The following is a 26997-nucleotide window of genomic DNA, read 5'->3' as shown; positions in this document are numbered from 1 at the left end:
AGGAGGGGGGCACACGTGAGCGCGCCTGTTCCACCTGGTCCAATCGCGTACGAGGAAGCTCGCCACAGTGAGCTCGTGCTGCGGCTGCTGGTGTCAGTGTGTGTGTGTGTCTGTCTGTGTGTGTGTGAGTGAGTGAGTGAGTGCCTGTGTGTGTGTGTCACGGCTGCAGCGACACACAACCTGCAACACAACGCATCTTCTCCTCCTCATCGACCAGCTCCAGCGGTGTCGGAGCGGATTACGCGTCCGGACCAGCCTCCTCATCCCCCGGTAAGTGGAGCAGGACGCGGCCGTGTGAGGGTGTTCGACCTGCGGCTGTGACTCGGAGAGGACCCCCCCCCCCCCCCCCCTCTCTCTCTCTCTCCGTGGAGCGAGTTAAATGTCCTCTGCTGCTGTTTCTCACTCATCTCAGGTGAAAGGTAGAAAACATCCTGCGGTGCAGCTCCGGGAACCACATCAGTGGAGTTTCGAGGGGCCTGGATCTGTTGCTTTGCTCAAGGGTGAAGGTGCAAACACAGGAACCAGCAGCTTGTTCTCTGCACTTTGGAGAACTTGTCTGGGTCCATTCATTGCGGTTACTATGGTGACCAAGAATGTGCTTAATACAGATTAAAAGGAAGGATTTTGTGACCTTAAGTGTAAAATATGTTCTAGTTAGAGGGATTTTCAAATTAGCAGCCACTCTTGTGTAACGTGATTAGTTGTAGTTTTACACTGAACAACAATGAAAGTGAATTAAATGTGGATTATTTTACATTAACCAGGAGAAAAATACTGCCAGGCTTTGTCTTTACTATATGGTAGCATATTAGTTATTTTGAGTTATAGTAAAACTCTGTATTTGTTTTATAGAACTGTAATAATGTACACATATATCTCTAATTCTTTCTAGTATACAATCAAGACTTTTTTTTTGCAATTGACTGTTCCCTCTTTAAGTTTTTATCACGTGGCAGTTTACCTACTTGGACTTATATTGTAATGTGGATGAATATTTATTCACATTTAACTAATACTGTAACTGATTCTTCATATAAACGTGTTTTCCTAAAACACCATTGTTTTATTCAAGAAAGTTGGACAGAAAAAGTTCTCAAGTTGTAACTTTTAACTCTCGTTTACGCAGACATTGACATTTGGAAGAACAACTACTCCAGTTAGGAACCATCGGATCAAAAACAAGTGACCAAATGGGTCTTTATCCTTAAACGTTGTCCTTGCTTGGTGTGATTGATGGATTCCGATCGCTGCCACAAAAGTGTAGAGGTTCAGTATTTCTCCGTGGACACTTTTATTTTCCATTAAAGTGATTTCTTCAGTAAGAATCACTGTGCAGTGCTGCGGTGGTTGTTGTGGATTCCTAACACACCCTCTTACTTCAGCATGTATGGCTTTATAACTCTGCCCCTGTCGGTTTTGTCCTGCACCCCGGACCCCGGCTTCCTTGGCTTTTGTACACTATTATCCACGCTGAGATGAATTAGAGGGCAATCCATTCAAGTGTTGGGAACAATGCTCCCCCTGGAAAAAAAAGAAGGAGATTCTCGGTGGGTCAGGTCAGGGGGGGAGGGCGGTGTCACCCCCAGTTGCTGTGGAGGCGGAGAGTAACATGGAAAACTCAATTCTCTGACGTCACCACGAGGAGGAAGATATTGGGGGGGGGGGCTTGATTTATTTGTGTGGGAGCTGAATAGATTTTGGCAACTTGGGTCAACTGAAGTGTTCTTTATGTCTCAATGAGGAAAAACAAGCCCAAAGTAGGAGACGAGGCAAAGACATTGAAAATACAGAATGAAAGTGTGAAGCCTCAGGGCTGAAACAACAGCAGAATATTCCTCCCTAACACATTGTCTTCTAAATATTGTTTTGAGGATTTATGCACCTTGCTCATTGGCAGAGTCAGAGTGTGTAACGTGATCCGTGCCTGTAAGTGGTGTTTCGGGTTGTGTACTCCTAATGAAGCCTGCTCTGTCCCTGTGCTCTTGGGCAAACACTTTTCCCCACTGCCATGTAAACATGTTTGCATTCCCACCGTGTGTTTCCCTGCCGTTGTCTCCATGGCGACCCAGAGCACCTGCTTTATTTGTCACCTCCGTTCATCACAATCACCTGCGGGCCGCTCTGTTGCCTCAAGGCGGTTGTCGAGCCAGTTCTGCTTCTCCGTGGCAGACGCTGGTGTGAATCCGCACCAGGCGAGGCTGTGAAGCCCGAGACGCACACTGGTGAGGTTTGCCTGGAGCTGATCTTGGCACCAGGCTCAGATTGCTGAAGCAACAATTGGAGATCCGAGTGGCAGCGGTCGTGCTACAGGCCAGACGCCGATCACAAGAACAAACGGGGGGAAGAGTCAAAGCTGCGTTTTTTGATCTGTGGCCTCGCAGACAAAGTATCCCGTCACCTCTCATCCCCCACCTCCTGCTCCTCCTGCTCCTCCTCACTCAGTGGGTTTGGTTTCAACTGGTTTACTTTTTCTCCTTTGTGTTTTTTTAGCAGGAGACTGTTTGATAGCTGCTGTGTGTGATGGAGAATACACTCTGACTCAGTTTGATGCTGCTGTGCCCTTCTGTGCTCACTCTTGTTAGGAGAAGGCCGTACATTGTTAAAATCCTCTATATCTGTGTTTATAATTCAGATTTTAGTTCATGTGTTAAGTTTAGCATACAGGGAGCAGTATGGCTGTGTCCACCTGATGCGTGTAAGGCAAGTTTATTTATCCAGCAACATTCAGATCCAATGCAAATCAAAGTGTTTAGCAAAGGAAAGCTGTTAAGAAGACATTAAAATAACATTTAAATCACAATAAAACAAGGCATCCAAGGGCATAATAGAAGAATACAGTAAGTTAAGTTAACACTTAAAACTAGAATGGCAGTAGAGCGCCACTAAGGGCCAACAGTCCCCTGAAATCCAATTAAGCTGCATCAAGGGGTGAAAACATTACCTCCTTTGCAAAGGTATTAAATAATAATAAGACATTAAATTGTTGTAGCCTCACAGAAGTAAAGCAATGTTCAGACTTCTTGTAGCTCTACTAGCTCCATTATGTTCACCAACCTTGTCTGTCATTTGGTGTAGAGTATTATTTTCAGAATTTGTCCATCACAGAATATCACCCTATCCAAAAGTTTACAGCAACTAATTATTATTTCATTAATTAACCGTTTTACTAGCTGATTGATTTTGTCTGGCCTTTAGTCCAAATCCTGAAGATATTAATGTTTTTTTTATTATTTACAAAAACATTTACAAAGATATAAAACAAAGAAAAGCAGCAAATTTGAAGAACAGAGATTAGAAATGTTGGCATTTTTGTCCAATAACTGGCTAAGATTGTTAATCCGTCATCTCAAAAGTGTTACTAACTAGTTATCCCTTGTTTAACCAGTCAATGAATCCACAAATCATTGCAGCAGAAATGTAAATATGTGGTGGATGGAGTTTGAAGCCGATGTGTCGGTTAATATTTATTTCTTTCGACCACAGCATCAAATCATCTGCTGCTGATACCAACAACATCTCACCAAGTGAGATGTTGAAGACATTTTTTTCTGCTTGGTCAGTGTTTAGGGGGATGAACAGATTTGTTGTTTGTTTGAATCAGATTATATGATCCTCGGTTACAGGCGTGATGTAACCGGTGTTACAGCAGAGATACACATTCATATTAGTCTTAGCTCGAACCCGTGTGAAGCCGGTTTAAACAGTCATTGACAGGTCAGGCTCGCGTGCTCTGCAAAGTGGCAGCTTTAATCTTTCAAATCTGAAAAACTTGTTTCAGACACAGGCTGTCATTAGCAGGTTTATGCTAAGCTCGGGGGATATGTTGTGTTGGGGGCTGCTGCATCTGCACATGGTCTTTACCGAATCCTGCGCTCGCTGACTCTGCAGGTGTTTGTGCTGCAACGCGAGGCTCCGTGAAAAGACTGCAGCTACAAGACAGTTTCAAGTTTTGCTGTCAGCTTATTTTTGTAGTGAATCTCTGTGTGTTTAGAATGATTTAATGTGCAGTGATCGTTTTGTATAGATTTCCTATACAAGTCTGGTTGAGATAACTGACATTACTGAGTTTACTGAATTACCAATTTCTATGACTCGCAGTATCCCATAATTGTCACTAAAGACCACAAAACAAAAATAGTACAGTTGTACTCTGAATATTGATACGTCAGCCATTTTCCACTGACGTCCCCCTCCCCATTGATCCAGTATCTGTAAAGACAACGTACGGTGACAATCGGAATTGGAGCAAATGTCTGTGTTGGATGTAAACTGGAATGTTACACAGAAAAAGACGCGTTCCTCTGAGTGTTAATGTGACATAACATTACCGACTTTACCAACATTTCTGAGGTCGGATGAACAGACGCCACAAGATTTAACGTTTTATAACGAGCTTAAATACGACCTGTGCATTTTACTTTCAGGCTGAGATAAATGTGTCAAAGAAGTGCGTTGATATCATGAAACCCAACACCTTCCATATCATGTGATGTTACGGTTAACAAGGAGGTGGTTAAATGTTAGCTGTTGTCTTGTCATGTCTTGATGTTCTGCTGTCCCTCAAGATTTTTCTTTCTAGTTCCTGATCAATTGGTGAAATGAAGCATCATATTAACTCCTTTTAAACACTTCCTTTAAATTCATATTCTCGTAGCAATTGTAGCAGACACCTGAGATCTCATTTGGTAAAATACTTTTCTGAATATAATAGCACCGTTATATCCAATAGAATAAGCTCAGTCCTTAGACGACGCCATGCAGCTAGTTGTTGTGACTCATTACTGAGGCCTGAAAGTAAAACAGCAGAACACAGTGTCAAAATTATTCGACGTTATAATTAATCAAACCTTTAAGTTCCCCAAATAGCCGACTAAGCCTTTTGTACTTTCCAGACTTAACTACATAACCCAGAAACCCACATTTCTGTCATAAGAATTTTGTTCTCCGGTTCGCCAATTAACAAAGCTCAGACATACCTCCACGGACCTGTGGCAACTTTCCTTTTGTTTTAACTTTAACTTTAACAACTTGAATCACTTAATTAACAGTAGATGCGACATATGAATCATCCAGTGTTTCTCATTATGCTGCAAAACAACTAGATGCGGAGGGGGAAGAGGGGGAATAATCAAGGTTATCTGTGCTGCATTATGAATTAAAAGGCCTCACCTCCAGCCGACAGCTCTCCTCTCTCACTGTGTGCTTTTCTGCAGAGAGATGGAAGGGAGATTGCTTCCAATTCATATCAGTGTTTGTGAATCGTGGGTTAACTCTGAGTCACAGCAGAGGAACATATGTTGCAGCCTTTTTGTTTTGACCTTGACCATCATTTCCTCCAAGTAGATGAGCGTGTGATGGATGAATGTATTTCTTGATTTTGATTGAGACATTGTGGTCCAATGCAAATTTCTATCTAAAGTCTATCTTATCTTATATCGTGTACAATGCTAAAATTAGGCCGAGTGCATCCTCGTCTGACCCTGAGCAGATAAACCTGTGTTGAAGCGGTCACTGTCACCTCAGTGTGGCAGGTTTAGTTTCACATGGCAGGAGGTTTGGGTCCTGTACCTTGGCCGCATTACGAATTCATTCCTCACTCTAGACAAGTAGCAGCGTGTAATAATCTCCTTAAAAGTGATTTAGCAGATTGGAGAAAAGAAGAAACTGTTGTTGGAGCCGCTTTAATCCGACTGTATCACACACGGCTGTTTGTTTTGGAGGCGGCTGGCCTGTACGTGCAGCACATTGGTCATTAAGTAGGAATTAAGTGGACGTAGACTAATTGTTAATTTATCTAATCTGCCCACTCCATCTTGAAGTTTGTCACCTGCTGTACTGTTTCAATCACAGATCAAAATAATGACTTACAACTGGCTTTAAAGTGGGGATTGAAATAGTGATGTTTAAGATTAAGAAGTAATTGAGGAACTCAACTTAAAAAAACAACTTAAACAGAAGTTAAGCGATGAGCTCAGAGGCTCTCGGGATGAAGATGATCTGATTTGACAGCCTGTGAACAGAGTACTGACGTGTTCCTCGATGTGATCGCTCATCCCGACTCCAAACGATGATTACCTTGTTTGCATCGAGGGAATAGGGCTGCGTTTAGTGTTAGTTAATGTTTAACTCATTGATCTGCACAGGTGAACCTCACATGAGCTAATAAAGCCAAAGCAAAGAGCAAATTAACAGCAAATTGAAATGTGTCCACGCTAGAGACTTTAGTGAGAGATTCTCCATAAAGTTTCCTTTTCTAATCTGTTCTGTACATGTTGCTACCTGCACAATGAATATTTCACTCAACCATAAGTTAACACAGGTGAGTTGCTGCTGGCTCTCGGCGTCCGCTCGGGACAGCAGCAGTTCAGTCGGAGGAGAGGTTACGTTATTCATGTGGTCGTATGAATAATTTAGCTCCTGCCAGGGTTCACTCAGAAATGAAAGGTACCGAGTGCTCAGTCTCTGAAAATATTTAATAAATCCAAGACTCCCTGAATAATCCGTTCCTTGTCCGCGGTGTTTTCCGAACTAAAGTTTTTCTGACGTGTTTTTGGTGCTAATACGTAACCGGTGGCACCAGGTGATAAAAGACCTTCAGCTCACCAGATATCTGATGTTTTGTAACTGAAGCACATTTTGTCTGGACTGTGAGAGGAGCAATTCATATAAAGGTGTTAAAAAGACATGGACTACATGGACACCAATATTCCAATATTAATAGTCTGAATACGACACTGCCGTCATCACTGACATCATTTTCTGTATAAGGTCAAACTCGGAATGAGCAATAATCAAATTTAGACAGACATAAGTGCACTTTTATGTAACAGAGCAGCTTAGTGATCCTGCTGCAGTCTGTCACCTCCTGTCACATCCACATGATGAACTGCAGTCTCTGTGCTGCACTGTAAACAGTCCTGTTTGCTGCGTGGACCTCAGAGGTGTCATCTCATATCCTCTGTGTCTGGAAAGAGAGTCTTTTGGCAGCACAGCTCTTTTGTCTGGGCATCAGGAGCTTGGGCCGTGTGAATATGTGTGTGTGTGTGTGATGCAGAGAATAAACTCAACTCTCTGTTCTCTGTTTTGTTCCCTCTCCATTGTAAAGAAATGGAAATCACAGAGATAAACCAGGGCTGTGAAGAGAGTTCCCAAGTGGACCTTTTCTTTTCTGTTCTGTACGTGGACGGTTCGACAAAGTGCACGTACACAGAACAGGACAAATCTTAAGCTTAACATTCTTAACATTCTTTGGGGTTTGGACTGTTGGTCTGACAGAAAACAATTTGATGAAGACACACTGGGATCAACTTGTGATGGAAATTTCACACCAATGTTTTGACATTTTTTGCAGATTAAATGAATTATCACAAAAACTGTGAATAGTTGCAGCCGCTAGACCAAAAATATTTGTGTTTCAGTTTTGAGTGGGAAAGGAAAATCTGATTGCTTCCAAAAATATCCCGTCACTACCTGCCCCCTTCACCCCCTTTTGGAGAAGTTTGGATCAAGGTGGTCAGAGGGAGCAAAAACAAACGGGGTCTGACAGCGACGCCCCGCTGAGCCCTACGCAGAACTCTCTGCTAACGAGCGTTCCCATGGTCGTGATGATGGAGCAGGATCCGCCAAATCCCCTGTGAACTCGCCTCTTTGCCCCTATGGTGTGGGTGAAAGACCTCCGCTCTGCAGGGGCTTCACTGACTTGGAGGAAATTGAACTGGAAGTTAGCGACAGGGGATTATTCTAGCAGGCAGTGGCGCCTTGACCTCCAGTGTTACCCAGTTGTGAGCTAGAGGGGATTTTGTTTGTTTTGGAACTGACGGCTCCCTGGAAACATGTTGACAGTTACCTCCGATTAAAATCCTTTTCAGTTTTGCATAATGGATTTTTATAGAACAAGATGCTGTCAGAAGTCTCTGCATCACCTGAAGTCTATTATGAAACTGCAGTTGGGTGACGAACTGGAATAGCACCCAACAGAGCGCATACCTCCGCCAAAGCAGTCTCCTTATGAAACCTGATTTCAGATTTTTATTTGGATCTGCACCAAATTGCGCACTGATAAATATCAGTCACCAAAAAATGCTTATTTTATTGTTTTTTATCAAGAGTCATGAATTATTCTCAGAAGAAAATAAGGAACATGTTGAAAAACCCTCTTAGTAAAATAGAAACAAAAAAAGTTTCCAGGACTCTGCTTGGGGGGATGAACAAATTATATGTTTCCTCATTTGGTGCTTTTGGACACATAAGTCCAAAGTTTCTCAGGTTTGGGATCTATTGACTGTGATTCTTATCATCAAACCACTTAATGACCCTTTTTTGGTAGTTTATTCTGTGACATAATATAAAACAGGAATTTACAAACATTGAACAGTGGTTTTCAGCCATTGTGACAACAACGATTAGTCCATTGATGTTTTAGCCAATATCTCTTTCAGCAAAAATGGAAGTTAATTGGTTTCAGCTTCTGAAATATGATTTTTGTTTTTGTTTGTCTTACTTAAGTTTCATACTGAACTGAATATCCTTGGTTTTGATTGATGGTTGAAAAAACAAGACACCATCACAATTTGCTGTTTCTTAGTCGACCAAGAGAATGAATAAGTTACTCTGACTGAGTTTGGGCCCCTACTTTCAGGACGTGTACTTTAGATTTATCGGAAAGGGGCCCCACCCACCCTGCTGCAGAAAACCGTTTCTTTCTTCATGTTAACTTTGACCCTTGTTAATTTGGGCGATGTGAGGGTGGGGTAGTCCCTGTCGGTAATGAAGACTGATGGGAGCGGGAGCGCCTCAGGGTGGACAGCAGGTGAACCTTTAGATGAAGCCCCATAATGTGTCTGTGTTCATTCACAGCAGCAGGTGGATGTGAGGAATCTGGAAGCTGTGTCTCCCCCCCCCCCCCTCAGGGCGTCTCTGTGTTGTGTTACTGAGAGGTGTGTTTCCTCCTCTGTAAATCATGTTAGACAATGATGTCCGTTACAGCTTCGCCCCTTTATCCGGTTTGAAATACAACTAATATAAATACCACTAATGGATCACTGTCGAGGAGATGATTCCTTTAGTGATGCAGGACCTGAATATCTTAGAGAGCAGTTTTATTACAAATACAATGCACTCAGGAAAACTACTTTACAGCACAAGTGTATTTTCAGTTTTAAAGGATTATTGAGACATTTTGGGAAATATACTTTAGTGCTTCCTTGCTGGGAGTTGAATCCCTTTTTGCCCTCGAGTTTCCTCCATAGCTGCGTTAGTGAAGCCACATTTCTAGCAGCACGGGGAGAGACGCCTCGGTGTGAGGTCAGATGTTCTCACAGTCTTATGAATTAGACATGAGTGACGGTGGGGTCCGGCTCTGAGGACGGGACAGCTGAGTGTGCAGGCGGACGCTGGCAACACGAGGCCATCTGTGACGTCCTCTTCTTTATTAACTAGTAATACACTTTGGGTCTCATGTGGACAAGGCTGCTATGCTAACTAACGCCACATTACAAGTAATAAGTCACGAAGCTGTGTAAGAGGCAGACGTCAGGAGATTCACGACTTGAAGATAAAAAAGTGACCTGACTCTTCTTAATTCTGATATTTCCTTTCGAAGCCAAATTATGTTCCTTCACCCACATGACCTCCATGCTTCTGATGTGTCTCCTGCAGTTTGTGAGAACGTCTTTTCATGTCATTGTTCAGACGGAGCAGTATCAGATCACTGTGCTGTGGCAGTGAGTGATGTGTTGTCCTGAAACACAACTAGCTTCCCTCCAACTGAGAGCAACAGCAACCGAGAAAGAGAGAAAGGGGGGGGTCTGTTAGCTTTAAACCTGCTTTAGGTTTTCCATACTCATTTACCACATCGTCAATAGTCAGTAGTACACCCCCGGGTGTATTCAAAATTCAACAAGGTAGTGTTGTCAGAAATCACTCACTGGAAACGACTAGCACAACATTTGGCTGTAAATAGTGTGAGTATGGAAGTAGACTAAATGAGACACAGCATATGACGCTAGGATGTCCTGGTGCTCTAGGGCGTTATTCCATCTCTAGACCCAACCCATCGTTTTACGTAACTCCAAAATCTCCTCTAGACTGGTAAATAAAGTCCAGGTAGCAATAGAAGAAAAAGAGCATATAGCACCTTTAACCTGCGAAGCTCTACTTAAAATGTCTAAGCAGTCTGCAACAAGGGATTGTAAATTGTCGATTGTGTAACATAAGTTGTATGTGTAGGTCCTCTGGCCGTTATCCACTCCAGAGCCCGACTTCAAAGCCCTTCAAAAACAGAAAACAATTATTGTGAGCCCCTTTGACCGGGGACCCCTTCTCTTTTGATCTGCTACACCCCTTAATTTCCCCTAATTTCAGATTGTCCATGACCGTTTGCATGACTGCCTCCTTATAATCCTGTCCTGTGTTGTTTTTGTTGCTCTTGTAGCTCCATGGCCATCGCCGCCCTCTTCCCCCTGGGAGGTAACCTTCAAAGCACAGCGCTCAGCACAATGGATGACCAGCCGAGTGATGGAGACGGACAGAATCAAAGGACATGCTCCCTTCATTGTGATTAGATGAAGGGGACACCTTCGTCAGACCGATGCAGCTAAAAGAAAATTAACTACTTGTCTGGATTTTGTAAAAGAAAAGAGGAAATACTGAACTGGTCGATTCCGTCTGTGCACCACTCTCTCTCAGCATAGAGCTCATGTGCTGACCGCCGCTCACTGTGATGCTGGTTATGAGTTGTCCATCCACAACCAATGAGCCAGAGAGCTGCAGCGGTGAGGGGAGCAGCGGCACCACCTCCTCCATCACCACCTCTGAACCGTCCTCTATGTCTGGACACTCCACTTTACCTTCCCTCAGTGACACCCCGGACACCTCCAAGCACCAAGCTCCCCCTCCTCCTCCGCTGCCTCCCCCACCTCCGGGCGCTCCCCCTCCTCCGCCACCCCCAGGGACCACGTGCCACAATGGCAGGAAGAAGCGTCGCGTGCGCAGCTTCTTCTGGAAGCCCATCCCAGAGGAGAAGGTGCATGGGAAGCCCAACATCTGGACGATGGCGGTGCGGCAGCAGCAGTACCAGATCGACGTTCGCTCAGTGGAGGAGCTGTTCGGGCAACAGGAGGAGGCGCTGTCGGGCCTTCGAGGGGCAACGCCGGCCAACGGGACGTCAGCTCGTGTATCCCGAACCCGCTCATTCAAGGAGAACAGCAAGGATGAGGTGAGTGATTGTCATGAGTCATTTGGGTGAAGGAAGTTTTTTCCCCCTACATTTGAAATGGCCTTTTATCTGGGAAGTGATTTTATTCAACGCACAGAGGCATCATGTTTTCGAGTTGTCCATCCGTCCCATTCTTGTGAACATGATATCTCAGTACTGCCTTTAGAGATTTTAGTTAAATGTTCAGTTTGACTCGAGGATGAACTGATTTAGATTTTGGTGGACAAAGGTCGAGGTTGCTGTGACCTCTCAAAGCACAATGTTTACCTTGTGAACACGATATCTCAAGAACTCCTTGAGGAAATTAATCGATTAATTGATCAGTTGGACTTACGGATGAACTGATCAGAATTTGGTGGCCAAAGGTCAAGGTTACAAAAAAGTTCACTTAGACTCAAAGATGAACTGATTAGATTTAGGTGGTCAGACGTCAAGGTCGTGGTGGCCTCACGAAACCTGTCTTCGTCCTCTTGAACATGATATCTCAAGTCTTCCTTGAATTAATTTCTTCAAATTTTGACCAGTTATCATTTAGACTCAAATAACTCAGTGGTCAAAGGTCAAAGGAGAAAGTGACTTCATATGAATCTGGAAAAAAATATGATATAGATTGAAACTGCTAGGGTAAGCAGAGGCATACAACCATGAGATTCACCTTCACCTCAGCATCAGTAAATACACAAACCTGACTCTCTGACACCTACAAAGGATTAGCAAACATGTGCACGTTGCTCTAGTCTCTTCAGATCCTGAACACACCGCTGTTGGGATTCAAAGTCCCAGATACAGAACCACACAAAGCCACAGCACACGGCTCCTGCTATTGTGTGATATCCCTGCAGGGACACGTTAGATAACGGTGCTAAGTTACAGCTTTTTCTCTGAGACTAAAAAAGGATTGTGTCCATAATGAACATAAAGGTGTGCTTGCGTCATTGTGTACTCCTGGAGAGTAACACGTGAACTGTAAAGCAATACCTGCGTGAGGATACTCAAAAGTCTGCACAATTTTCAGGGAACAGTTGTGACTCAACTCACCTGTGGGAGTTTCAAGTAAAAACACAATCTCTACACACAGAAGCATCTATTATCATCTATTAACTTGTATTTGTGCATCGTGTCACTGATTATTATAAGAGCTGCAGCTTATAATTATCTACATTTTGATTAATTCCTTTTTTATCCAACAAACTGAAGACTAAGAATAGTCCGGCCATTGTTGACATTGAAAAATATTCAATGTTTTTCCAGAACCACAGATTATATTCTGTTTGCTTGGTGTATAAAAAGTTTTCAATCATATAATAAGAAGAAAGAATATTGTAAAGTCTCACAGTTAAGATGCTTGGATCTGTTTTAGCTGGTATATTTTTTCTTATTTTAACTGACTTCAATGATTCTTCAGTTATCAAAGTTCTTACACTTAAGTAATTAACCAGTGAATTAACTTATCATTTCAACCCTATATTATTGAGCAGTATGTTATATTGGGTGTATGTAGATGTAAACTTCAGTCTGTGTGGTTTCTTTACTTCTTTTCTTCCACCTCAGCTGCACCTGCTGTAGCTCCGTCCACAGAAGTGTCTAATTGCTGTTTAAAAGCTATAATTAGGTTTTGTGATGGAGCCTTTTTAAAAATGTACATGCTGTACATTCAAGCCTTTTGTTAATGAAGGAGCAGTGAAGTGCACGTGGCCAGGTCTCTATATCCCACAGGGTGACGCTGGGTGGTGGGTGGGGGTGTAGGGAAGTTTGTTCCTGTTTCGAGGCTTTTGCCCATTACAGCTACATCGTAATGACTAATGGTGTCTTTCATTTTTATTTTCAGATCAGCATTCTTGACTCCAAGCGGGGGATGAATATCGGCATTTTCCTGAAGCAGTTCAAGAAGTAAGTTGTGCATCGCTACCTGAGGGCAGAGCTGCTTTTACAAAGCTCCTTGGAATATGTTAGGGGACAAATTAAAGTGAACACCAATGTTAAAAGTTTTGTGGTTCCGGCTGACATTGGGTAGGAGGCGGGGTTCACCCTGAACAGGTCAGCAGTGTTTTTAAAGGGCCGACACACAGAATCAAACAATACTCACACTGAGAGTTAAACCCATGGTCAATTTAGTCTTTGGAATTTGTAATATACAATAATATACAAACACTGAACCTGTGAAATAACTGGGGTTCAAACCAAGGACCTTTTTGCTGTGAGGTGACAGTGCCAACCACTGCACCACTCTGCTGCCTGGTAGAATTATTATCTCTAAAAAAAGGCATTTCCACAGTTCCACACGATGAAAGGTGTTATGGGTAACTGTGGGTCACTGAGGCTTGCAGGGGAGCTGCCAGAACAAATTCCACCCACTTTGGTAGAGATTCTGCAGCGAAGGGCTATGAAACAACCAGTTTGTACAATGTGTTTCGTTCCGAGCAGACACGTTCAAGGGCAGAGTGACGAGGCGGCTGGTGTTAGAGAGGGGGGTGATGTGGGCGCGCACTTTGAGACAGTGTCACCTGGAAGTCGTTGGTACTGTTGTACACACACAGAGAAAAGTTCAAACCCTGACTACTGACTGACCTCCACACAGCTGGTCAGACACAGCGTGAAGTGGGTTCAGATGTCAGTTTGCCAGGTTTGGAAAGTGACAGTAACTTACACACTGAGGGCTTTAAGTTATAAGGTGATTTGTTCTGCATGTTTATAACACCTATAACACAACGTAGATACTAGAGAGAAAAAGTTGTGCAGAGTCTGACCCTGAGCGTTAATACGATGAACCTGCTGCCATGTGAAGACTGGACACATTTACCGTTTAAGAAGCTGCTGATGTGTGGACTTGCACAGACAACTATGGGTTCTGATATTAAACTCTGCCAAGGATGTTTGGTTTGTTTGTCAGCAGGGTTATGCAAAAATTACTGAATGGATTTCCTCGAAACTTGGTGGAAGGATGAGACACGGGCCAAGAAAGAACAGGTTCAATTTCCGCACAAAACTAATTTTCACTTTGCGAGATGAGGCTCTATTTTGTAACATTTCTGTCAATTTCCCAGGGAATCATTTGTGGACTGATATCTGAATTTTTAAAATGTGGTGCCGCTTGATTGAATTCGGGGGGATTATTGGTGACTGTTCATTTGGATTAACATCCGTGCTCTGTATGGACGCATCGACATTCATTGTGTTTTGTTGCTGTGTAGTCACCTGTGTGCATATCCAGTATACAGTATAATATTTCACTGGGAGAAATGTAATGAAACTCAGAGTTGTTGTGTAACTGGTTTAGAGATGTTGTGCTGCAGAGCCTGAGGCCGTGAATGAGGATTACTGCTACTGATGGAAAGGAGGTGACGTTAGTACTGAGGAGGATTTGATAGATTTGGACATTATGAGGAGGTCAATGAGCTGATTAACCTTTTGTTTCTTCATCACATTGGAGAACGAACATTTCGGGATAATTGATCCTAGTGTAATTTGATATCAGGGAACAAGACGTTTACTATGGTTTCTCATGATGTACATTTTTAATATAGCTTATTAAGCTGGTTCACTCTTCTGTCCCATTGTCTCTACACTGATTTTTATCTTGAAAACTCTTTCAGTTTGTGTTTTACTGTTTCGCCGAGAAAAAAAAAGCTCCATTTAAAAACCTTCATAACTGAAAGAGATTAGGGTCAAAATCTGTGTCAGTCGTTCTAATAAGCTTCCTCAGCTCCATTGTTTGTAATTAGTTGGTTCAGGAAATCTCGAGGTGTGCTCGGCCAGACTGGAACACTGGGTTGCAAAACCAGTCTGGAGGAAAGTAGGAAAAGTGTGCTGGGTGTCTGTTTACATTTCTGCGCATTTGCATTGGCTCACCACTTTATTTCAATGACATTTGACTGTCAGGCTGCTCGAGTATGAGCAATGACATCACTAGCTTTTCTTTTTACTTCAGCACTCGTGTGTTTATCCTCTGTCTTATATTATCTCTTTATATTATCCCAGCAACCTTACATGGGTTTAGATGGACTTTAAATCAGCTAAACTCTATTAACGTTAAAAATAGAGTTAAAAGAGGGAGAAACCTCTAATGACTGAGCCGTCTTTTACCCCTGTCAGTACTCGTTTGATGGTTTTCCTAGAGTAATATCAATTTAATTCAAAAGTGGATGTGTGGGGTCAGTGATAATCTTATTTGTTTTCTCTCGAGGAGGTGTTCAGGATTAAGCTGTGCCAGAGATCTTTGTGTTTTAATATAAGTCAATGTCTATGTTTCCAAACTTTGCTGCCACAGTTTGTCCTTTTTCCCCATCGCCTTGGTGAACCTGTGCTCTTTCTTGTGATGGTCACTTGTGCCGCTCCTCTAAACTGACGTCTTGTATACGGTACACATTGCCTTCTTGACGTCTTGTATACGGTACACATTACTTGTGGAACTTTCCAGTACGCACTAACACAACACTCCCAGAAATCACTCCTTCCTTACCTTTCTAAAAACGGTACTAATGGCAAAGAAGTAACTTCCGGGAAAAGACAAGTGGTCTTTCCTCCGGGTGAAACGAAATACTTTAAAGACTAATATCAGATCAGTACATAGACTTGTTAACGCTGCAAATACCGTCCCAGCATTTCCTGCAGTATATGAGGTATTTCTGATGCTGTTATCTAGACATCTCTAGTTTTAATGCGATACCGGTTCGCAATTCTGTACTTTCCAAACAGTATTTACCTCTGACTACACCAAGACCCACAGCACAGGGAGGAAGCAAAATGCCAGGTTATCTTAGGCAGTGATGAGATCCTATAAACTATAAACCTATAAACCGTGGCCCTGGGAGTTGGATGAGCATGAGCTAAACAATATAAGCCTCATAAAGGTGTTATAAATTACTGGGTGGCCTCATGTTGTGAGGTTTATGATTACTGAACTCTTTTTTTATTGCAGTGATGTAGTCAGGTGTTGTGTTGCAGCGCTACAGACCCGAATATGTGATGAATGAGTGTGAAAGTGGAAGTAATAAGACATGACTGAGAATAGGTGATGAATTCATTTGAGAAATTGAGTTTACAAGGTTATACAAATCTGCATGGACTGATTTTATTATCGTCCGTAACGTTGTCTTTGTCAGTATTTTTTGGGTTTGTTATTAAAACTAAGCCGGACAGGAACATCTCTCTCTCTCTCTCTGTGCAGAACAGGTGCATTTAGTGCCTTTGCAAACACAAGGGGGGGAAGCCAATAAAAGAGAGCACCTGCGCTATTCATCATGGAACCTGATTGAAATGAGCTCGTCTGATTTCCAGGTCCAACCGCTGCATTGTGGAAGACATTCGACGAGGAGAAGGGAAGATTTATGGGGCGGAGCCGCTCAAAGACCTGCTGAAGCTGCTTCCTGAGGCAGAGGAGGTCTGTGTTTGACTGTTTTATTTGTGCATGTGGGTGACGCCTTGAACAAAATCTGAATAGCATTAGGTTTTTAATAAACTGATGACAAAAGAGAGTTTATATGGACTGTAGACACTAGAGTTTGCTGAGCTTCTCCTTTCCCTTTGTTTTCTCCACAGATCAAGAAGCTGCAGATGTTTACAGGCGACCCAGACAAGCTGACGCTGGTGGATTCCTTTATGTTCCTCCTGATCCAGGTGCCACGGTGAGTGGATTTTTGCGGTGGAGCTTCTATCAAGCGGAAATGTGGAATCACTGGTTTGACAGTCGTTGAAAGACGAAGGGTGTGCGCTGTGAAGAGTCTCCTAATTTTGTTTGTTTAGCATTTTGGGATGTTCCCAAGAACTTGAACTGCTCTCCTTCTTCTCATGTGTTCATTTAAAAGTGTTCTATTTGTATGTAGGAGAGAAATGCAATGTCCCCGGAGATTTCACCCTGTTTTTGACCCTATACCTGCAAAGATTAAAGTTCTGCTGCTACAAACCTCTTTTGATATTTTCTGGAAAGAACTAATCTTAATCCCCTCACATTGCCTTTTCTCCAACAGCATGGGGTCTTAACGAAGCAATTATACTTGTAATAAAAGTCTCGTGGCGAGGTCGTCAATACTGGGGTTGTGTTACAGAGAAATAATGGAGTGATTGTCTGGACTCATACATGAGCCTGTTTCTACGGATATTATGAAAGAAAGGAAAAACCATCAAAGCAAGAAAGCCTGCAGAGTTTCATGTGTAAAGTGTTTAATGGATAATAACGTTTCTAGCTCTCTGTGGAGCCATCACAGATTTAACCCGTGCTCTGCTCTGTTTCCGACAGGTTCGAGGTCCGGATCGAGGCCATGGTCCTCCATGAAGAGTTCGTCCCTTCCTGCGCTGTGATGAGCCGCGAGATTGATGTCGTCCGCGTCGCTACTAAAGGTGACGACACGCGAGCTCCGCCGCCTTCGTACGCTCCGTCACGTGCACTCGGGGGCAGGTGACCCAGATATTTGAGCTGTCAGAGGCGGTAAACTAAAAGTAGGAATGTGTCACCTGAGATCCGGTGATGAGGTGACGCAGTGGAAAGAGAAGGCTGAGTCGCTTTAGCACTGAAATGATGCTTTTAAAGACATGATGTAAATGTTGACGTTTCCTTTTACATGTGCTTTAAATTGTAAACTGCACTAGAAATGATTACAAAAGTTGTCCTCAATCTGGAAGCAGAAATAAACCCAAAATGTGGACGCTGGCTTCTTGAATCGATGACATCATTTGGAGCCGGAGTGATGTTTTCACCCCGTTATTATAACATCAAATAATTAATCGAAACCAAAGATATCAGAAGAGTGAACACTTGAACAAACATCCGTGTGATGAGACCTACATCAAATGGTGGACATTACCTTTGAGAAAAATGTAGTTCCATTTTGTTTTAATTTGGCACATGTCTCATCCACTTACATGGAGGAGTTTCTGTGCAAGAAACTGAAAAATAATAAACCGCTTCTATTTTCATCACTTGAGCCTCAGGGTCGTTTCAGCTGAGTCTGCATCTCTGAGCTTTATTGGATTTTTCTTAAACCTTCGCTTCCACAGCACAATTACTTTCCCACTGCATTGCAGGGCTCTTAGTTCGACACTGCATGGGGTCAATTAAGTTGAACTTTTATGACACCATTTAATAGAAGGTGTCTGTTTGCACTAAAGGGACAAATGGTCAAAATCCATAAGTAAGTTTAACTACATTTGAAGATAGGCTTTTATTATTACAGCCGTTTGCTCTGGTGTTGTAGTTGTGAATGAAAATAAAATAATGTTTCCTTTGCTATGATCTGCTCTGGACCCTCTAATTGTGTCGGTATTGATTTCCTCCTGTAGAGCTGCTGAGCTGCGAGGAGCTTCATGCCATCCTTCATCTGGTGCTGCAGGCCGGGAACATCATGAATGCTGTAAGGTCATTTTATCATGTCATACATTAACACTGTCACATCTTTCCAGTTTACACGGCTGCTGTTATTCTATTATTTTATTATTGACAACTACCAACACGGTGAAAAATGTCTAAGTTTCCTGCAAACCCCAAATCAGCGTCTGGAAATAGCTTGTCTTGTTTGAGTTGTGGTCCAAAATATGAAAACTATAAAGTTTCAACAGTGGAGATTTGTAGCAATGGGAGTAAACAACATGAGGCTTTTAACCCATAAACAATAGAGTTTAGTTGGATGACTTCATTGTTAGTTTTGGTCTTTTCATGGGATTGATTGTCAAGATGAAAATATAGAATATAACCACATTTTTCCTCCAATTTTCTCGTCATGCTTTTGTGACACCTCTCCACTGTTCCTCTGTGATCCTCAGGGTGGATACGCAGGAAACGCTGTGGGATTCAAACTCTCCTCCCTCCTCTCATTGGCCGACACCAAGGCCAACAAGCCGGGGATGAACCTGCTGCACTTCGTCGCCATGGTTAGTGAAAGCTGCACTTGAACAACACGATGCACACAACACCATTAGGGCCTGTACTATCTTGTCCTGTAATCCTATACAACACAGCAACATGGAGCTATGCAGATTACCATGGAGTTAAATCAACACTTGAACTATTGAACGACATGAAATGTGATGTTCAGCTTCACACAGTTGCTGGATGTTGCAGGTTTACTTGTTAAGGTGCATAAACCTTAAACCTCCACTGTATTACGAGTATAAAATAGACAACACAGACATAACACAGGGTTAAAAAGCCACAGATCTACTAGTTAAACCAGTCAAAACTCCATCTTACACAACAGTGGTGCTTGAGGTTAACAGTTACCAAACACCAAGGGTACAGCAGGCAGGTGGACAGCAGATGGTGACAGGAAGCAGAAATGTCGAGAGTGGCCGGCTCAGGCTCTTGCATAACCAGACAAAGAGCAGTACCTCACACAGCAGTTACGTCACTTTACCTTGTACAGTATCACTACATTGTGTAACGTGTTCTCCTCTCACAGGAGGCAAAGAAAAAAGACGAGAAGCTGCTCAAGTTCCCAGAGAAACTTCAGGATGTTCAGAGTGCGGCCAGGTAAACAAACTCTTGAACAATGTTGGGGCGACGCGCATGGATTCTGACTGTGATAAATGTGTAAACGTGTCACTTAATGACATGCATGGCAGTTAAACCTCCTCCAGCCTTGTTCTTCCTCCTGCTGACGTCTCGCATCATGTCGAGAGAGCAGTGGGATTATAGAGGCTGTCGGGCTCCGTCAGCCTCACAAGGTCATCTCTGCGTGGCTCCTGCACCAAGATTTCTCCTCCCTCCCTTCCTCTCTCCCTCCCTCAGGATGTGTTCACGCATTTCTCTCCGCGGCCATGTTTTCACAAAGAACAGATGACAATCTGACAGTGTTGTCAGCAGAACGTTGTCACATGTTGTAACACTCACTAGTTCTACAGGGACACTTTAAAGACAGGAACATGATTTTTACAAATGCAATCTTTCTTTTGTGTTATTCTCCTGTAGAATCTCGGTGGAAAACATCGAGGTGGAGTTTTCTTCTTTATATGTTCGGATTAAATCTCTGGAGGAAAAAGTTCAAGGAGATCAGGTGCTGCTGCAGCAGCTGGAGCCGTTTCTGCAGGTGAAGCAGCAACACACACACACACACACACACACACACACACACACACACACACACACACACACACACACACACACACACACACACACACACACACACACACACACACACACACACACACACACAAATCCAGGCCACCGGTCATTTCTGCAGCTGCTGATTCAAGCGCTATAGATAATGTCATCCAAGTGTATAACATTTTTAAAAATGTCTGTTTCAGAGTTCAGCACAGACTCTTCAGGACCTGAAGAGACGCAGGCTGGAGCTGCGTAAAGAAGGAAACACTCTCATCGATTTCTTCTGTGAGGACAAGGACACGTTCAAGCTGGACGAGTGTTTCCGCATCTTTCAGGACTTCTGCTTTAAGTTCAAGAAAGCTGTTAAGGTCAGTTTGGTCTGAATACTTATTACAAGGTTTGTTATCTACATTGATGGTTGAGCTCTGGGAACATGGAATGTTTCTTAAAAAGATTGGGCCGGAAATGTAATTACACAGGTTTTAAAGAATTAGGCAACTTAATGGAAAGAAAAACTGAAATTAACAGTTTGTTGCAGTTTTAACTTCCAACTTGTGAACATAACATTGATGGAAAACTAAAGAAAGTAAGGTCTTTGTTGAAATTGGAAATTTTGAGGTAAAAACAAACTTTCAAATGTTCTATTCCTCTCTTCTGATTTGATTTATTTGTGCTTTTGCCTGCCTGACTCTCTCCATTATCTCACCTTTGTGTTTCTCTCAGGACAACTTGGATCGTGAGTTGAAGGAAGAGGCCCGACAGCGTCGTCTGAGAGAGCTGGAGGAGAAGCGTTTCGCGTGGTCGGGTGGGGATCCGAGCGGGGGATTCGGTCGCAGCAGCAGCGAGAACGACGTGGAGATGCTCACCAAGGACGGCCTCCTGGATTTCTTCCAGCAGAGGTCTCAGAGTCCACACACCCCGCTGGGACGCTCTGCCAGCGCCCGCCGCCACCGTCATACCATGACCTCCATAGCGGACCGCGAACTCCAGGGATACCTTGAGCTGTTTGGCGGCGCCGGGAATCCCGCTGACTGTTCCAAGTTTAACAGCCTACCTCGGTCGGGCCGCCCCGTGCAGCGGAGGACGACCCCGTGGATCTCGGGGCAGGATGACAACCGCGAGTTAGGCTGCGACAGACAGGTGACGTCTCCGTGTGCACAAACTGAACCAATCAGCCCACTGGCCAGGTTTTCCTCTTCTGGGTTAAATGGTAACGAGGAACCTCGCAACAACAACAATCGTTACTCGTCTGTGTCGGAAGGCAGCGCTCTGCCGCGATCCTTTTGTGTCTTTCAAAAGCCCAGCCCAACAATTAGCAGCCACATGAACGTTAGCGTGGAGAAGCACACTTTAGTCCGAGGTCCTCAAGCCTTCGAGCTACCTGGTCCAGACAATAACAGTAATCACATGCACTTTGTCAATCAGGGGGATTTAGTGGTGACAGATTTGGAAAAGGAGAGACGGATACCCCCCAAGAGTCTGGACAACTTTCCAGGTGATAAACTTTTAGAGAGAGGAGCAGATCCCAAGGAAGCATGGGAAAACAAAACAGATCCTCCCACACAGGCCGGGTCCTCTCCTGAAGAAGAGGACAACAGCACAGTTTCCTCTACCACCTGTGATACACCCCTCCCACTCGATACCTCACTATCCAATAGGAAGCCAGTGTTTTACGTACTCGACTGCACAGAGACGGACTGCTCCGTCGCTCTGGATTACTCTGAGGCAGAAAGCTTGTCTCTAACTAAAGAGGGGCGTCATTTCAGAACGCCGGACCGCAACAAAGATCAGGAGAGCCAACTAGATCACAGCTCTCTGTCCTCGAACTTGGAGTCTCCCAACAACCAGTCTGTTTCCAACAATGAGCTTTCGGCGCCGAAATCTGTGGACGCAACATCCATGACGACGTCTTTGACAACGGAGGAGTGGGACACGGAGAGCTGTGACACAGCCGAGGGAAAACAAGTTGCAGTGAAAGATGCACAGAGCAGCAGAAAACCGGTGCAAGCAAAGAGTAAAGTTAACAAAGCTGCAAAGAGCGGCGGAGTTCGTGTAGTGCGAACGCTCACCAGCAGCGAGAGCCAGGGCATGAGGAAGGTCGTGCCCATCAGCAAGCCCACGAGGACGGGTGGCGGCAAGTGCGCAGAGAGAACTTTGGCGAATGAGAGCGGGGGTTCACACCGTCCTCTCCGGGACCAGAGCACGCCAGCGAGAGGAAGGAGCGAGAAGACAACGCGACCTCCTCGACCCTCCAGTCTGCCGCCCGATGAGACGAAAGCTCAGAGGGGAAGCAGCCTCACCGGTGGCATTTCAAGGTGGGCGCGCGATGCGATGCCAAGGAAGGCCTCCATCCAAAAGCCGAGTGCCAAACCGCTGAGGAACATCCCCAAGCCTGTTCCCGAGGAGAAAATGTGCCGCTCCACGATGAGAGCCTTGGCTCAGGCGCAGGCTCAGGCGCAGGCCCAGGTTCAGGCGCAGGGCGGGGCTTCGTCCGAGAACAGCAGCTCGCACGCCCTCAGCGTAAAGAACACCTCCGATGTCCCCGGCTTCGCCCGAACCACCGTAGCATCGTCCTCAAGAACCAAGAATGAGCTGGGCCCCCCCTCCGTCCCCTCCACGCCGTCTCGCAGCCCCTCGCTCCTGGGTCGACAGCCCTCCGTGAAGCAGAACAGGTTGTCGCCCACGGTTCACGCCGGCGAGGAGCGGCTGCAAGGGACACACCTGCGGCGAGTGCAAAGCGTGAAGGCCACCAGTCGGAGCTCCCATCGCAGCGAGACCCCACCTCCATCCCGCGAGGATAATCGTAAGACGAGTAGCTTTTCTGAGAAGTCGGGGATGACGCCGAGCAGGAGCGCGAAACCGAGCTGGAAATAAAACCACGCCCAGTGGAGACTTTCCCCCCTGAGCTCCATTTAAATTCATCTCCTGACGTCTCGTTTTCATTTGATGCAAAAGACGATCTCACCTTGATGCTTCGTACCGGACTCTGCGTTCGGTTTACGAATTGCAAAGAGCAAGATGCAATGAACTCCACCACATTTTGTTCATTCACAACTTCCTTCTTTTTTCTGAGGAGGCGGGGGAGCGGTATTAATTTAACTGACAAATGGCAAATTGGTGTTTTTACCCAGGAGCCTCTTTGCCTGCTTAACCGTCTGCATCCTGTCTGTGTTAGTGTCCGTGATGATGTTGAACACTTCTGTCTGTGTTATGCTGCTAATTCGCTCTGACAGTTTGAACCTGAGCTTCAGTGTCTTTTGATTCAGGGTTTTTCTGATTTATAGAAAATTTACCTTGCTGCTCTTTCAGTTTTGTCGTGTTTTTTTTCCCGTTTCCTTTGCTCGATACCTCAGTTCAGAACTTGCAGTGGCCTTGGACCAGCAGGCGAAGTAGAATATATTCTTTGGTCCTGCATGAGAAAGATGTAGATGAATTCTGATCATAACAGACAATATCCCTTTTTACAAAACCCTGGTATATATAGGATATATATATATATATATATAAAGTCACAGATTATATGCGCACAGTGTGTTGTACTTCTCGTACCTCGTGTCAGTAGTTTGTAAATGTCATAGAACTCCTCCATATTATCATGGAGTAGATGTACACGTAGGAAATTCTTCCTATATACTGTAGGCTAATACACAACGCTAATGCTCTGAAAGAAAAGCATTGAATGCATCTGAAACAACAAACGCTCACGTGATCTGATGTTTCTTCTGTGAATGGGTCATGTTTTCTCCAGGTCTGCACATTTCCTGGTTTAGTTAAACCGAACGTTAGCTCTGACTTCTCATAATGTAGCTCAGCACCAGTTAGTGTCTCTTATGTGATCACACACACAGTTAGTCGTCAGGTAAAACACGAATAAAAACACACAACTGCTGCTCTGAAGGTGTTTTCTGAATCCTCAAATAATCTTCCAACCATGGAAGAATTTCATCTAGAATTTCTGTTAGTGCAAAGTCAGTAAAAATCCAAAAACTTGAAGCTCTTAGAAACGCAAAAACAGCAAGAAAAACTCTTCTCTCTCATTGAAAACAGTTACAGAAATATTCTTTTGTGTAAAAAATAAGCTGTGTAACCTGTGACCTTTGCAAAAAAGGTAAAATCATGACGACAGTGCACAGGAATCATTTGTGCACTTTATCTTTGCTTGGAGATAAATTTCATCGTGGCACCAAACCATTTTATTTTGGTCCACAAAATAAAAAATGTTGACAAAGGATTTTTAACAAAAAACTAAATAATAAGTTAGCAAAACATAAACAAATCTTGCAACTGGAGGCACAATTCTGAGGTACTTCTACCATCATAAAAAATATATTTTAAATAAACAAATAACTCAGTTAAATCTGGACATCCTGTCTGGCAGAAATTCATTTTAAGAAGAGGCTTATTGATTTAAAACTTCTGTTGCTGAAACAGAAGTTTTCTTAACCCTTATATTTGTCTATATTTATGTTACATTATAGTAATCATATATTTTCATATAAAATAATGTGTTTATATTTGTCTTTTGTTGTACAAAAAGAGCAAATCATGATTTCTAGCTGCCTGGATAGAAAATATTGTTGCATTGTGAGATCAACCTTAAGAGAGAATTTATTTCATCCAGATGTTTTCGAATGTTTTTGAGGATTCTGGGAAAATAAACCTACAAAGAAGCCGAATGTGTTTTCAAAGATCAAAAGTTATTTATTTTTCTCGATTTTTCTGTTAAATGCATCGTGACATCAAAGTCACCAACTGGTGCTAAGCTCCGCCCCATTGACCATTCCACACCTCTTGCCTTTCCACCTGCATCGTGCCATTAGCCTCGATGGCGACAACATTCACGACAGCACATTGCCTTAAAGCTTCTGATGTAGCCGAGCCGTCACCAGTAGAACTTCCTCGATTGTAAAAAAAAAAAAAAAAAAAAAAAAAGGAGCGAAGGAACTTTCCTCCATCACATGGAACTCAAACAGTGACTCACTTTGTAAATAATGTAAAGACAATAGTATTTTTCTGACTATCAACATGTTTACATAGCATTCAAAATGAAGGGTAACAGAGTGAAGTAAGGAGTATGAGAGTTAACGGATATTTTTAATAATGGTGGAAGTTCATCTTCCATATCTTCCATCAGATGATGGAGCTTCCTGGCTGCAGGGCGCCGACACGCTGTGGGTTTCTTCCTCTTCCTGGTTCCCTGTGACTCAAGAGGAGGAAGTGATGACACAAGAGAGTCAGTGTGCGTCCAGCTACAGAAACACGTCTATTCACAAGGTTTTAATTGTGAGAATCAACTTTTCTTTCATTGAGATTAAAGCTAAAATAACAAAGGACGCGTCAACTATTATAAAACTTGAGCTGCTCTTCTCTAACATCATTTACACATTACGTCGGCTCTCTCTCTCCGTCCTCATGCTTCCTCCTTTGTGTCTCCTCCTGCTGACTGTTTAACGACCCCGGGCGCTACAATGGCTGCCCTTTACGTTATATCACAGCGGCCTGCAGCTGTAGAGCCGCTGTGGAATTTCAATGCGTATTTTGCCCTTTTCCTCCACTTCCTTGTTAACAGGGTGGTTACCACAGAAACAGGACTAACACCAATTACCCCTACTGGGTTAAGGCCCTTTTAAGTGCTGTCCGCAAACTTTTGTCAAGTTAAACAGTTTAAAACCTGATCACTATTTTTGACTTTATATTCATTATTTAGAGAATATGTGTTTTTATATTAGTTCTTATATGTTTTCCCTGAATTTATCTTTCACCAAATGATCAATGTGTCTTGTTTTGGTATTCCCCCCCCCAAGTTGTCTGAGGAACCAGCTGCTTATTTTCAAACTCTGATGTGATTATTTATGTCGAGAACGTGTTGTAGTTTTCTCAGCGGTGGATAAAACCTGTAGGTGCTGCTCTGCTCTGTGTCGTCTGGTCAGACCCGAAGAATCGTAATGTCGTTAACTCTGTTCCACTTCCTGTCTCTGATGACGGCAAAGAATGAAATAAAATCACATGTTGCTGTGTAAACTGAAAACTAGCTCCTGGTGTTTCTTTAAACTCAGATCTGTTACTAAGTGATGGGGATTTGAACTGCTGCCTGTAGGCCACTGTGATGAAAGTGGTGAAAATAAAAGTAAAGCACTTAAAATGTGGTTTATTACATTAATTTTGTGGTTTATTACATAAATTTTGTCTGTTTGTTGGTTTGTTTGTTTAGGGTTTAGTTTTACACAAAACCTACTAAATTCATTTGAACCAAACTTGGTGGAGAGATGGAGCCTGAGGAGAAACCTTTAAATGCAGATTAACTGGCAGATCCAGGAATGTTTTTGCCATTAAATTTGAAGATTGTTTGATTTTTGACAGATACAGAGTTAGATTTTAATTTGGAACATACAAAAAAAACATGTTTTTAGAAAATATCTTTAAGCAAAACAAAGATCCATCTTGATCTAAGATGAATAACATGTACAAGCAAACAATTAAATCATTCTCACTTGTCCCTTTAAACCACTAGAGAGCAGCAGAGTGTCTCGGTTAATCTGCCCTTTTTTTCTGTCATTACACTGATTCTCAGCAGCAGAGAAATCACATTGATCAATACTTTCTAATGCAATACTTTTGTTGGGGTACGTTTTTAGCTGCTGTACTGGAAATAAACAGGAGATAAACTCACTCAAACAAAATATTACAGCCCCATAATATAGCAAATAGTCATTTATCCATGTCCGGTGCATTTTGTCTTTATTTTTTA

At 43.3% G+C, this 26997-nt stretch overlaps 1 protein-coding gene across 1 annotated transcript; it reads left to right on the top strand.

The window, feature by feature from the left end:
• Positions 1–78: 78 nt before the first annotated feature.
• Positions 79–24207, top strand: fhdc1 (FH2 domain containing 1). The gene is made up of 12 exons (XM_034592901.1): positions 79–270; positions 10433–11215; positions 13044–13105; positions 16493–16595; positions 16754–16839; positions 17451–17551; positions 18491–18561; positions 18971–19078; positions 19606–19676; positions 20115–20232; positions 20453–20617; positions 20973–24207. The coding sequence occupies exons 2-12, from the start codon at positions 10721–10723 to the stop codon at positions 23121–23123; spliced, it is 3531 nt and encodes a 1176-aa protein (XP_034448792.1). The 5' UTR covers positions 79–270; positions 10433–10720; the 3' UTR covers positions 23124–24207.
• The last annotated feature ends 2790 nt before the right edge of the window (positions 24208–26997 follow it).

This window comes from Hippoglossus hippoglossus, chromosome 1 (genome assembly GCF_009819705.1).
Source record: "Hippoglossus hippoglossus isolate fHipHip1 chromosome 1, fHipHip1.pri, whole genome shotgun sequence".
NCBI classification, from domain to species: Eukaryota; Metazoa; Chordata; class Actinopteri; order Pleuronectiformes; family Pleuronectidae; genus Hippoglossus; species Hippoglossus hippoglossus.
This window is presented reverse-complemented; position numbering and strand designations above follow the sequence as displayed.